This window comes from Anastrepha ludens, chromosome 4 (genome assembly GCF_028408465.1).
Source record: "Anastrepha ludens isolate Willacy chromosome 4, idAnaLude1.1, whole genome shotgun sequence".
Taxonomy (NCBI): domain Eukaryota; kingdom Metazoa; phylum Arthropoda; class Insecta; order Diptera; family Tephritidae; genus Anastrepha; species Anastrepha ludens.
In genome coordinates this window covers 62,922,532-62,935,952 of record NC_071500.1, presented here as the reverse complement: position 1 = coordinate 62,935,952, position 13,421 = coordinate 62,922,532, and the positions used below count along the sequence as shown (strand labels likewise).

Sequence of the window (13,421 nt, the reverse complement as noted above, 5' to 3'; positions counted from 1 at the left end):
TACTATCTGCCATTCTGAGGCATTATTATAAATGACTAACTATTTCCGTCGCAAGCAATTCCAACATTTTATATGCTGCAATTTATTATATTAATGTTGAATTGGCAATTTTTTCACTTCATTTTGAGTTTTTAATAAATACATTTTTTTTATTGAAAACAACATAAATTTTTTTCCTTACGGTACTTTAAAAATACATAACTATGGCCCAAAATAAATGTTTATGCCCAGAACATTAATTCTGCATTATTTTATTTTTACAGAATTTTGAAAATATAAAATTATGACTCAAAGAAAATTAAGCTATTTAGAACTTATTTAATATTTCTTCCAGAATTTTTACCCAAAAGAATGTTATAAAACAGAATTTAGGATCACTCCCGTAGAAAAAAATGTAGCACCCATGCATAATATTTTTGCGGTAGAAACTGAATTGTTTACAAAGAAAATCTGAGGCTTTACCTGAACTACTACTTGAAAAATCATGGTTTCGCATTATTTTTAGAAATGCATTACGCATATCGTACAGAGTAGGTATATATTAGAACTACTAACTACTACTCTTTCTGCCAAGCCGGGCATTTTGACGGGAGCGATATTTAGTGGGAAAAATATAAAATTTAAAGAAAAGTTGTTAGTAAAATAAAATAAAATATATTTCATTCTAATATTGCAGGAACATTATATACACATCTATTTACATAAAAAGTGCAAATATTTTTTGTATTTTATTACGTTTAGTTATTATTTGGAGCCCCACAATTTTTTTTTGAACATAGAGAAATTTTTTTCAATGTACATTTACCACATACATGTTTTTTACAAAAAACACATACTCTTATATTTATAGCTATTTTAATTACAAAAGTCTATTTGGACAGTATTTTTTACATTAAAACTTTCGTTATACAAAGTCCATGTTCTTTTTTTTGCGTAGCCAGTTTCGGCAATCTCTTTTATTTCCACGAATTGTTCTAACTATATGTAGTAGTCCGATTTTCTAATAATTTTGATGCCAGTGATTTGCTGGTAAAAAAGATATCAGTCGTCACATTTCTTTCCGCACCAGTTAATGGTTTACTAAATTTTATAATTGGTCATCGATCGTGATGTTTTGTCCCGGGGCGTAGCAATTCTGGAAATTTTTAAATGAATGTCTTCCAAACATTTGATAACAAAGCAAATTTATTCGTCTGCAGTCGTAAACTCAAAACCCTTACCGAAACGGATAAATAGTAAAAGGTCTGTAAACTCTTCTCTGTGTGCATTTCAAATACAGTCGAACTTCTCTACAGTGAACTTCCATATAATGAAGCTCTCCTTATAATGAACTTGTTTCGAAGACACTGCTTTTTCGTTCTACTTTCGGTGTATTTTTGTCTCCTTATAATGAATTTCTATATAGTGAAGTTTTCTATATAATGAACAAATTTTACAGCTGGAAACTCAAGCGTCCTAAGTTTTTGTCTCCATATAGTGAATTTTTTCAAAAGTTTTCTGTTGCAAAAAATTACAGTTTGATGTGGACAAACTGTAATGAGGGGAATCCCAAAATTAAAACAGAAAGAGCTGAGCTATTACAGTTTTATTCAGTGATTGAAGTTAAAATGACGCATCGAAGCAGCATTTTGCTTGAAAAAGAGTTATTAATGATTAACAAAGTTAATGAAGGAAAGAAAAAAAAAGATATTGTCAATGAGTTCGGAGTTCTTCCCAGCACTTTATCAAATATTTTAAAAAATAAGGAAGTGATTTTAAAAAATGCGGAGGATTTGGCAGTAAATACCAAACGCAAAAGACTTCGACCTTGTCATTTTGAGGATATTGACGAAGCATGCTGAAATGGTTACTCGTTGCACGTGGTAAGAATCTCCCTTTATCTGGACCAATATTGAAGCAAAAGGCCAAAGATTTTGCGGAAGCACTAGGACACCACGAATTTGAGGCAAGTACAGGTTGGTTAGACAAGTTCAAAAGTCGGCATGGCGTTATTCAAAAGACATTATGTGGGGAAAGTGCTGACGCCAACATAGAAAACCGTGATGAATGGGTAACGAACGTCTTACCGAAATTAATTGAAAATTACAACATTAACGACATTTTTAATGCCGACGAGACTGCTTTGTTTTTCAAATGCTTGCCAACTAAAACACTGGCATTCAAAAATGAAAAATGCTTTGGTGGGAAGCAAAGCAAGGAGAGAATAACTGTCCTGGTGGGAAGCAATATGACTGGATCAGAAAAGCTAAAATCGGAAAGGCCAAAAATCCGAGGTGCTTCAAGGGAATAAAATCTTTAGGTGTCGATTATGAGTTTAACAAAAAAGCATGGATGACCAGTGAGATTTTTACGAAATGGATTGTAAAACTCGACAAAAAATTTTGTGATCAAAACAGAAAGGTGTTGTTTTTTGTTGATAACTGCACTGCCCACCCTAAAGATGTAAGAGACAAGTTGAGAAACATTCATCTCGCTTATTTTCCTCCCATTAACTACAACATAAAACAACATTACAGAAAAAGAAATTTTAACGAATATATTGACTCAAGTGGATGAGGGAAATTCTGTTATGGCCATAGACTTGCTGCAAATAGTTCGAAATCTTAGCAATGTATGGAATGTCTATGTTAAACCAGAAACAATTGCCAACTATTTTAAAAAGGCTGGATTTTCAAAAGATGCTATGCAGATTCCATTTGAGCATTGGGATGAAGAGGACCTTCTTTCAATATCGGATTTGGCTGCTTTACAGTCTTGATTTAAAAAAGTAGCAAATATCGAAGCATCGTTTGATGACTACGTAAATGTTAATAATGGTGTGCAGATTTCGGACAACCCACCCGAAGAAGATATTCTCAACAGCATTTTTGAAAGTCGCGGAGTTCCAGCTGAACCCGGTAAGCATTTATCTTTTTATAGTCAAACAAAAATTTAATATGTAAATATTATTTCAGATAACGATGAACACGATTTGACCGTTGAAGAATTGGCAGAAACTGAGGAGGCATTACCTACGTTGATACAAGCTACTTCATCCATTAGCGTAATTAGAACCTTTGTGGAAATGAGGAGTGACGTGCCGATTAATGTTTTCAACTCTCTACATGATTTGGAAGCTTTTATTGAAAATGAAAAATGTAAGACTGTAATTCAAACCAAACTCACTGATTATTTTAAATAAAATTACATAAAAAATCAATGTTTCTTTATAATGAAGTTTCTATATAGTGAAGTGATTTTCAGGTCCCGTGCGAATTCACTATATGGAAGTTCGACTGTATATAACAACAAATGTTACAAAAACTGTAATCGCATTTTCAGGGAATTTTGATTTACCGTCGCCGTAGTGACGGCTCGAAGTAGTTCCTGAAAAGTTTTCATATTGAAGACGTTAAAAATAACGGTATATAGCGTATAAGTATATCACATACGTGTATCACAAAACTGGAAGTGGGAAGTCAAAATAATCTATAATATGATTAAATGCAATCAAATGCATGAAGTTAGAAAAAATCAATTATCAAAAATATCAAATTAAGTTTAGAGAAAACATCTTGAGAACAATTGATACAACCGATCATTTTGGCCGGTCGATTGCTCTAAAAAGCTAGATTGCATGACTTAATATGTATGTATTTGATGAGTAGCGTAACAGCTTGTAACGGGTGATTTTTTAGCTATTATCTTTTTAAACAGGTGGTTTAAGCAGTTGACGCACGTTTCGTGTTTTGTTTCACTGTCAAACATATTCAGTTTGGTCTATAATTTAACCATGAATCGTCTTATAAACGAACAACGCTTACAAATCATTGAATTTTATTATAAAAATGCGTGTTCTGTTAAGAAAGTTTATCGCGCGCTTCTTCCATTTTATGGTCAGTTTAATCGACCTACTGAAGCGGCTATTCGAGCTATTGTGACTAAATTTAGAACCAAATTTACATTATTGGACATCAAACCACCAACACGCTTACGTAGAGTGCGAACTGAAGAAAATATCGCCGCTGTATCGGCCAGTGTTAATGATGACCATCAATTATCGATTCGTCGCGGTTCGCAGCAATTGAGCCTCTGTTACTCAACAACGTGGAAAATTTTGCGAAAGGATTTAGGTGTGAAGCTTTTCAAAATACAGCTGGTTCAGGAATGGAACCGAACGACCTACCGCAACGCAGAATTTTTGGTGAATGGGCTCTTGGAAAGTTGAATCCACTTTTTTATCGAACAATTGTGTTCAGTGACGAAGCTCATTTTTGGATCAATGGGTACGTAAATAAGTAGAATTGTCGGTTTTGGAGTGAAGATCAGCCAGAAGAATTGCAAGAGCTACCAATGTATCCAGAAAAGGTCACAGTTTGGTGCGGTTTATGGGCTGGAGGTATCATTGGACCGTACTTCTTCAAAGATGCTGCGAATCGTAACGTAACTGTGAATGGTGAGCGCTACCGTGAAATGATATCCAACTTTTTTTGCCCAAAATGCAAGTCCTTGACTTGTATGACATGTGGTTTCAGCAAAACGGCGCCACAGCCACACAGCACGCGTAACAATGGACTTGTTGAGAGGCGAGTTCGGTGAACATTTTATTTCACGTTCGGGACCTGTCAATTGGCCACCCAGATCATGCGATATAACGCCTTTAGATTATTTTTTGTGGAGATATGTTAAAGCTCATGACAGCAGACAAGCCTGCTTCAATTAACGCATTGGAAGACAACATTAAAGCATATATATGTGAGATACCAACCGAAACATTGGAAAGAGTATGCCAAAATTGGACTAAGCGTATGGACCATTTGAAGCGCAGTCGCGGTCAACATTTGCATGAAATAATCTTCAAACATTAAATTTTGTGGACTGTACTATCGATTTAAATAAACATTTCATGCATTTTTCTGAATTTTACGTGTGTTTTTTTGAAAAACTTTCTTATAGCTCTTAAAAAATTTTATTATTCGGTTTCTAAAATATTTGATTCACGATTAAGTGTTGTTGTTTGTTTTCAGTAGAGACTACGTGTCTACGCAATAGCTGCATACCAAGTACATATGTATATGCGCATATGAATGTATGTTATTATGCTCATTTAACGCATGCCCACAGTTACAGTTACTACTCAATTCAAGTTCATAACACAAACTGTTTTTTGCGTATGAACTGGTAGTTCATTGGCTTTAAGCAGATCTCAGCTATTTTTTATCTAGATTAACATATTTAATGAACTCTGCACAAACATGGTTGAAATACAAATTTAAAAGCAAATAGTGCTAATTGAAGGTGTTCGATTGTAGGAATGTGCCGCAATACTTTATATCTAGCCTCAAATAATACATCGATTTCATTTTCCATATACAAAGGTACAGCAAACGCCCGTACACTCTCAGTCTCCACAAATTATACATTTTCATCTAGCATTAGCAACACTATAAACAGCATCTTAATTCTAGGTTTACATTTATAGTTTGACTAACTTTTCAAAACTTAGATTCTATCGGAAAAAATTGTAAGTGATCGGAATGAAAATGTATATCATTAAATTCGACGAATGAAATACGCAGAACAGCGCGGTGAAATCAATTCAGGCCTAATCGTCCTCATGAGGTGGGGCAATCAAGTACCATAATTTGTTCAGTAAAAAACAAGTAAATAAAATTAAAAACAAAATTGATTCATCATCCTCGAGAGTAGTCTCATTCTAACTCTACACAATGATTTCACGATTGGAAATTCTCCGAATTTAACTCGTCCAGTACTTCAGTTACACCTTGTACGCGTCCCTGATGAGTTCCGTAGAGATACGACTTCCCCTCAGAGAATAAGAAAAAACCGCAAGGAGCATCATTGGGGTTAATGGGTAAGCGTGGAAATGCCTTTTTGCCAAAAACTCTTGCTCAAAGACTTTTGCTCAGTCACCGTCTATCCAGCACGAATATATTCACATGATTGATGTCAGGGATATTGAAAGAATTATTCTGTCTTCTGTAGAAGCTTGTTCGCTTCGTCTACTGCTGCCTTATTTGTGGGTATCGAGGCTACGCTCAATATTCATCATCTGTAATTTCCGAAGCATATTTGAGAAGTTTTCGCCAGATTTCTTGAAAAATTATATCACAATAGGTTCCTTGTAATTTAAGTAACCTATTGTAAGAACTCCATTTGTGGAACAACATCAAGACGCACACCACAAATAGGAAGAGGAGCTCGGCCAAACACCCAAAAAGGGTGTACGCGCCAATTATATATATACATAGGTATATATTGTAAAAACCCCAATAAAAAGATACTTTCTGAAAACCGACATATAACAAAAACTATACGGGCAGCATCAACCATCAAGCATCGATGGAGACGATAGCGAGGTCCACTACTCCGAGACATTCGATTGGTTTTCACGCCTCATATGCCCGTGAGCACCACGAAAGGAGAATTGTATAAGTTCTTTTAAAGTAATGTTGGAAAAACTCAAACCGGCCAATCTTTTCTAGTGAATACCCGTATTAACAGAATACTACTGTTTATACACATGACTGAAGTGGTTATAATAGTAATCTACTACCGACTTACGTTAACAGTGTGGGTTTAATGGAATTGAGGTTTAGGCCATTCTTTCTCAGTCTTTACTTTTTTGGAACTTTTTTTCCCTTGTTCACTCCTCCGAGCCTCGACCAGACGTGTCTTGCGTTGGTTTGGTTAATCTATTTGACCCTCTAATGCCTCTTTTCACAAATAATATGAATTATTTTTATTTAATTCGAATTTAAGCATGGATCGCCCAGCGAGAAAAGATTTAATACACATCGTATTTGTCTCCCCCTTGTGACGCCCTATGCTCTCTTAGGAATTAAAGGAAGACATAAATATGTGTGTACATATATTTGTGAATAAGTAAACAGTCTCAAATGAAGAACTAGCAATTCCCAATTCGGATGTTCCTCTATCAGTGCACCGTCACAATATTCTCAAGGCAAAACGGTGAAGTGGCATTGTCATATCAGTATCCTATCTCCCCGGTTAACCCTTAAGCTATATACTACTGCCAGTCTATAGGATATGGGCTCTCAGTTCGAAACTAGCAAATTTTTGAGTCGCCAAAACAAGCGGCTTTTATATAGAGGTTGAAAGCCAGGACCATCAATACATTTGAATTCTTAAAAAGATTATTCAGTGAAATTCAGAATTTCACATCACAGAAGAAGCTATCAAAGGCAGTTTTAGGGCTAATAGAAACAGTACGTCATGTGGGGAATTCTTAGAATATAATCATTACGCATATATAAGTATTTATCTGACCATATCTCGGCTCCAGCGGCCTTCATCCTGAATATTAATGCAGGTTTTTCATATTCATGTTCGTCACTGCTATCTCCATTAAACCGAAACAAGCTTCCACGAAAGGTCATAGTTCTGCAAAGTCCCTAAAGTGTATACTTAGAAGTACATACAGGTATATCTGTAATTGGGAAAAGTTTTTGCACCCGACAAAAAGGTTTATGGATATAAATCACATGTGACGCATCCAATGAAAATATCACCATTTTCTTTTAATTTACATGAATGTAAATATGCCACAAGGAAATAAAATGCAATCGAAATTTCGAAACAAATTTTAAATGCCTATTTCCACACAGTTGTAATTTTTTTGTTGATGCCTTGAATTATAAATCCCAATTCGTCTTATCAAAACTTTATGAAAATAAAAATGTATGAACACTCTTTCTTTGCAATCCGAGATATTAGAAGGGGCAGTGCGTCAGTATTAGAATCATTAGAGAGAAACTTCCTACGTTTTCCATGTGTCCCCAAAAACGTAGTCTAGATTACGTCATGAATCTAGACCGACTTCTTTGATTCTAATCTTGATTTCATCCTAGCCCATCCCTTGTACCTCCATGTAAAATTATTTAATGAAATTGTGTTAAATAAACTGTTTACATATTTTAAAAGTCATCCCGCTTAAAACATGTACATATAAATATATACATACTCAATATGTTGCCAAAACAGTGGCGTCAAACAGTGGGAAAGATGCGCATATGTTACCGAAGAAGTAAAAAAGAGTTCGGTCGAGGTAATCCACCAACGCATGAATTGTGTAAAGTAAATCGCATGTAGCCTGCGAAGAACTCTGCATAAGGATCTCTGCTTATTCGTTTGTAATCCTGGGTTAATTCATAAACTAAAGGCCTATAAAAATCCCCACCAGGTTGCTTCTCTGTATGGGGATTATTATTGTTTGCTTAAGCACCGATTATGAGTCGCATAGTACAGGCTTTGGAGCAGGTAAAGAAATTGTAGCGATTTTGCTCATATAATTAATTTAGCATTGTGGTCAATCAGAATTGCCATGCTGGTGCTCGAAGCTAATGCATTCTGAGAATATGACTGTTTGTGGTGGTCTATTGGCAATAATGTTAAACCCGACTGAGAGTTCAACAGAGGCACGTTAACAATTTTTTTTCAGAAGGTTGAAGATTTTCGTGGGGTTAGCTGTAGTCTCAGCAAGTTAGTGCTACGTACCACACAAGTCGCCTAACAATCCGTCCTTTGAGCAATAGCTTCAGCAATCGCGTTATTAGACGTTTTGATGGTGTCAGATGGTATCCACGGCACTACTATATGACACTGTTAGGTATTTTTTCTCGGTGCCTTTATAAATCAAAATTATATCGACAAACCAGAAACAATTCAAAAAACTGAAGATTTTCACTTTTTGTTTTATACTTATTTATTCGTATTTCCTGAAAAACGAGATCTGTTCATACAATATATATTTATTTTGTTATGAGTGTTTACATACATGCGCATGTACATAGATATGAAAGCATTTTCCAGTAATAAATTAATATTTTGTACATAGCAATAATTTCTTTAAAAAAATATAGTTGAAATAAAACTACAAATGATCAGTAGTACTAAACGTTGCAAAAATCTTAAAAAGCATAAAGTAGTTTCACGAAATTGCCAAAGTTTTAGTTAGGTTTTTTTCGAAAGTTGGAAATAGCTCCTTTTTAAAATTTTAAGTTATGAGACTACACCCAATTTATCTTTTCAAGTAGTTATTCTTGAATTATTTATTTAAATATTACAAAACTGTTGCTTAATTAAAAATTTGCTTAACAATATAACGTAGCGCAATGTAAGCTTTGTACTATAAAGCCAACAAATCGTGCAATGTGAGATATCAGAAGGCAGGGAAAGGGAGTCCACTTTTGACTTCTATGTCTCCGCTAATCGATCCAGTATCCAATCTATGTAGTTCTGCGTATTCGTATATACACCTGGGACACCAATGCGACCACAGCCGATGCCATAGGAGACCACGCCGAGTGCATAGAAACGTGTCACACCTTTATATGGCTGAGTGACCATGCGAAATATGCCAAAAAAATTGTTTGTAAGTACAAATGTTTATTCATGTTTCCTTTTTTCATCACTCACCTCCGGTATCATTAATGGTCCACCCGAATCACCGCCACACGTATCACGTCCACCACCCAAGTCACCCGCACACAACACTGTATTGTCGAACTGTTGATTAGAGACAAGCCTATTGTTAGCCTCGTAACTTCGTCGACATACGGAATTTTCCATTAAGTCGATTTGTAGCTCTTGCAAAATATTGGATGAGCGGCCACCTTCCGTGGTACGTCCCCAACCGGCCACAAAGGGGTGATAGCCTACATAAGATTTTGTGCGCAACTTTTCCGATGTGGGAAGACAAATGGGACATATATAATCTGAAGAGAGAGTTAATTAAATTCCAGTTTTATTGTTCTATTCTGTTTTTAAAAGATTTGTTTATATCTTGCCTGTGAAGTCTACATTTTTCTCTAAATATAAGATTGCAATGTCATAGCGACGGTCTCTGCCACCGAAATTTGGATGACGAGCTGACTGATATAAGCATGAAAGGGATTAAAATAGAATAACAAATATGTAAGAAGTTATATTTATATGGAAGGATTAATGATTTCTGTGACTACACGCATAAATATATTAATCAGTATTCGTAACAATAACAACGAGTATGATTTATGAAGTATCCAATCAAAACTCACCTTCACTACGTCAATGTCCACATGTTTTGTTTCTGTTTCGGTGCTCAAATCATATTCGCCTAACCGCACAAAGGATCTGAAATTGGCAAATGCATATCGTATATGAGAAGTTAAATTTCCAAATCAACTCTTGTGGAACTCACAATTCCGCCAAAATACAATGGGCAGCGGTCAGTACATGGCGCGCTGTTATCAAAGAACCACCACACCGGAAGGGTGACAAGCTATATCGGTCATAACCAATTAAGGCCATCCATGGCCAAGAGCCTATGGAACTATCGCCCCCCCCCACAACTTTCAGACTTGATTGATGGGTTAGTCCACAACCTTCGTCTTCCGACGGCAAACTCCATGTGGCGTCATTAGAACGCGTTACTGCTTTCTTCTCCGCTGGACAACAAATATTCGTACCGATACTATAGCAGATTGCATTAGACAGTTCCAATTGTTTGCGAAATTCCGTATCGGTGGGGTTTTGTTGCGCACGTGTGATCAGCTCGGTGCAGCTTTGGAACGCTGAAGCGATGCCGAGATGGAGCCCGAAAAAGAAAAAATCAATTTGCAAATAGATGGAGTGAAAGAGATTATTGCAAGTAGATGGAGTGAAAGAGAGGTAGCGTAAATAATAAAACCACAGAGAGTGTAACAGTAAGTGCACTCACGTTTGCAGGTGCCTTGGCTGCCGTCATGTGGAACGCGACAGCTTTCCGGTGGCGAGTTTATACCATTTATTCCAGAACGCTCATTGGTATCTGTTTCAGGCGTAGCAGTTGTTGTTGTCGTCGTCGTTGTCGCAGTTGCTGGCGTTGGCATAATTGGAGTGGGAAGCATTTGATTATCACTCTGAATTGGGTCTTCGAAGTTCGGGCGAGTGCAGCAAAGCTAAGCATGCATGTGTGTATATTAATATTCAAATATATATGTATATTATGTAGACCTACACATTTATTTGCATTATAGTACTCACGATCGGATAGTTATCAGGAGTAAGTCGATTGTAGCAAATATTGCGCAGCGCTTTTGAGTATCGTGTCGCTTGATCCACAGGCAGTTTTTCGAACAGTCTCAACACCTCCTGGCAGTGATTCAGCGAGACGCACGTACCCCAGTCGCCAAGTGGGGTTCTACAAGCGTTATTGGATGGTACTAAAATGTATACATAAATGTATATACAATACTTAATATGTCGAAACAAATATTTTACAATTGCCTACCTTCATATGCAATCCAACGATGCGCACTTGTCTCACAGATAACAATAATATACGTTAGTGAAATTGCATATTTTATGCTCCACATTTCTATTATTCCGCCCTTCTATTGAGTTTTTTAAATGTTGATGTAAGATAAACAATTTCAATAAAATGACACTTTACTGGACCGTAACCGTGCTGTGTTCCAAACAAGCTGAAAACCAGAGGCATACTAAACCTTGATTAATGCAAACTATTTTAGACTCACCCATGTAAAACTATACACTCAGAGTATCTGACTTTGTGATTGTAAGTGCAGCTCAAAATTATTATTTGTAAATTTATAAAAAACCCATGTGTTTGGACTTTACAAAATTTCATTGCTCTCGGCGCATCTTCATGAACACAACACAAATAGCAACAACAACGTTAGTAGCTTTCAATATTGTAGATGCAACTGAAATGCTATGATCATTCATGTAAATTTAATAGGTCCGCTATGCTATTTTTTTTTTAATTATCACTACTATTATTAATGTTGATTTCTTAGTCATTGTGACGATTAATTCCGGTCCACTTTGTAAAGCCGGTATATCTGCAATATTTTAAACATTAATTGCACAGAAGGGTTAGTTAAATTTTTTTAAGTGAGGTTGGGTTCAAAATGCTTTCTCACTTACGGGATTATATACAGTTAGAAGCCCGAATAAAACGAATTTTCCAGAATTTTTATTTGAGAAAACTTTTAAATTTATTGATCTAAATATTTGTACACATATTATGTTATCTTTAACTGTATTTAAAGACTTAGTATTTGTAAAAATATTTATTTAGAAAGAAGGTACAGCTGATCTCCGGGAGACCCTCTCAAAAAAGACGTTTTGCGGTGACCACTATATCTCTGAACTGGATCCTTTGAAATTAAAAAACCAAACAGATTTCGTTAAAGTAATGTTAAATCTAGTAATTAATTGAAGGAATAAGCAAAACAAATTTTCGGCCTTAAATTGCTTATAAAAAATATTTATCGGTGAGAAAAAAAGTCAATTAAGTACTAAAAATATATTTAAGAAGCTCGTGTTAACATTTGAGGCTAATCGGTTTAGCCGTTTTCGAGTAACGTTGGTCACCGACTTTGAAAACACCATTTTGAGGAAAACGCGTTTAAAATTAGCCTTGTACTTTCAACCACTTTGAAATGCCTTTTCAAATTTGCATGTAACTTCAAAAATATTCACCGGAACGATATTAAATTTTCGGTGTGTATTCTTAAATATATGTACACTAGTTTTAACCCACGACCTGCTCGCGTAGGAGTAGTTTTGAGGGATTTAGGATATGTATATAAAAGAATTACAAAAAATAATTTCATAGAAAATATTTTTTGATTACTAACCATAATATTACAATACCCGGCATCCGTTGCTATGCCTCGTTAAATAAAATCAAAACAACCAATCAGAAAAATATCAAGCAAAATTACTTTTATGAATTTTCTATCTCAAACCGTTTTTGAACTTTGCATTTGGGTCATAATTAAACAGCTTAAGCGGATTATGAAGTCTAGAGTGTGCTGTAAATAGTGTGAAATAGGAAAAACTAAGATTTTTTAAATTTAAATTTAAGCAAATATTCGATTATTAGTAACGAATGAAAGTGGTGGCGCGGCCTGGAGGCTGTGGGAAGAAAGTTCCATCATTAAAACATGCCTATAACCTTCATTGGGTGAAAATATGAATGTATAACAATTTTTACGTCATTTGGTGTTGTCGTTTCGTAGTGATGCGCTGACAACGTACAGACATTCACCTTTATAGTATGCGTACATTGAGAAAAAAAATTTAAAAAAATCGATTTTTTGAAAATTCTACCTGAATATAACCCCTTACAGCAACCATCGCTTTCTGCGTTGAGTGGTGTGGCCACTAAACCTCCTCCTCTCCTTCTGGGGAAATAATATAATATTTGAATTACTATACCCTGTTGCAAAACTATAAAGCGTCATATATTGACAAGTTTTGACTTTATATTTATTTATTTTTTATATGAATATATATTAGTTTATTTTATAACAAAACCCATATAAATTTATGTTTCAAACTTTATATAAAAATTATAGAAAATCCGCAAACTTTTCACCACAATTGAGATAAGCTTCAATCCACCTAAT

General features: G+C 35.3%; 1 protein-coding gene across 1 annotated transcript in view; it reads right to left on the bottom strand.

The window, feature by feature from the left end:
* Positions 1 to 11,465, bottom strand: part of LOC128861853 (uncharacterized) — a 41,210-nt gene extending 29,745 nt beyond the window's left edge. The window contains exons 1-8 of the mRNA XM_054100229.1: positions 11,273 to 11,465; positions 11,026 to 11,204; positions 10,721 to 10,940; positions 10,202 to 10,574; positions 10,059 to 10,134; positions 9,810 to 9,894; positions 9,439 to 9,737; positions 9,220 to 9,357 (exon numbers count right to left, since the gene is read on the bottom strand). Coding sequence (XP_053956204.1) covers positions 9,220 to 9,357; positions 9,439 to 9,737; positions 9,810 to 9,894; positions 10,059 to 10,134; positions 10,202 to 10,574; positions 10,721 to 10,940; positions 11,026 to 11,204; positions 11,273 to 11,357 — 1,455 coding nt within the window. The 5' untranslated portion in view covers positions 11,358 to 11,465. The remainder of the gene's footprint in view (positions 1 to 9,219; positions 9,358 to 9,438; positions 9,738 to 9,809; positions 9,895 to 10,058; positions 10,135 to 10,201; positions 10,575 to 10,720; positions 10,941 to 11,025; positions 11,205 to 11,272) is intronic.
* Positions 11,466 to 13,421: the final 1,956 nt, after the last annotated feature.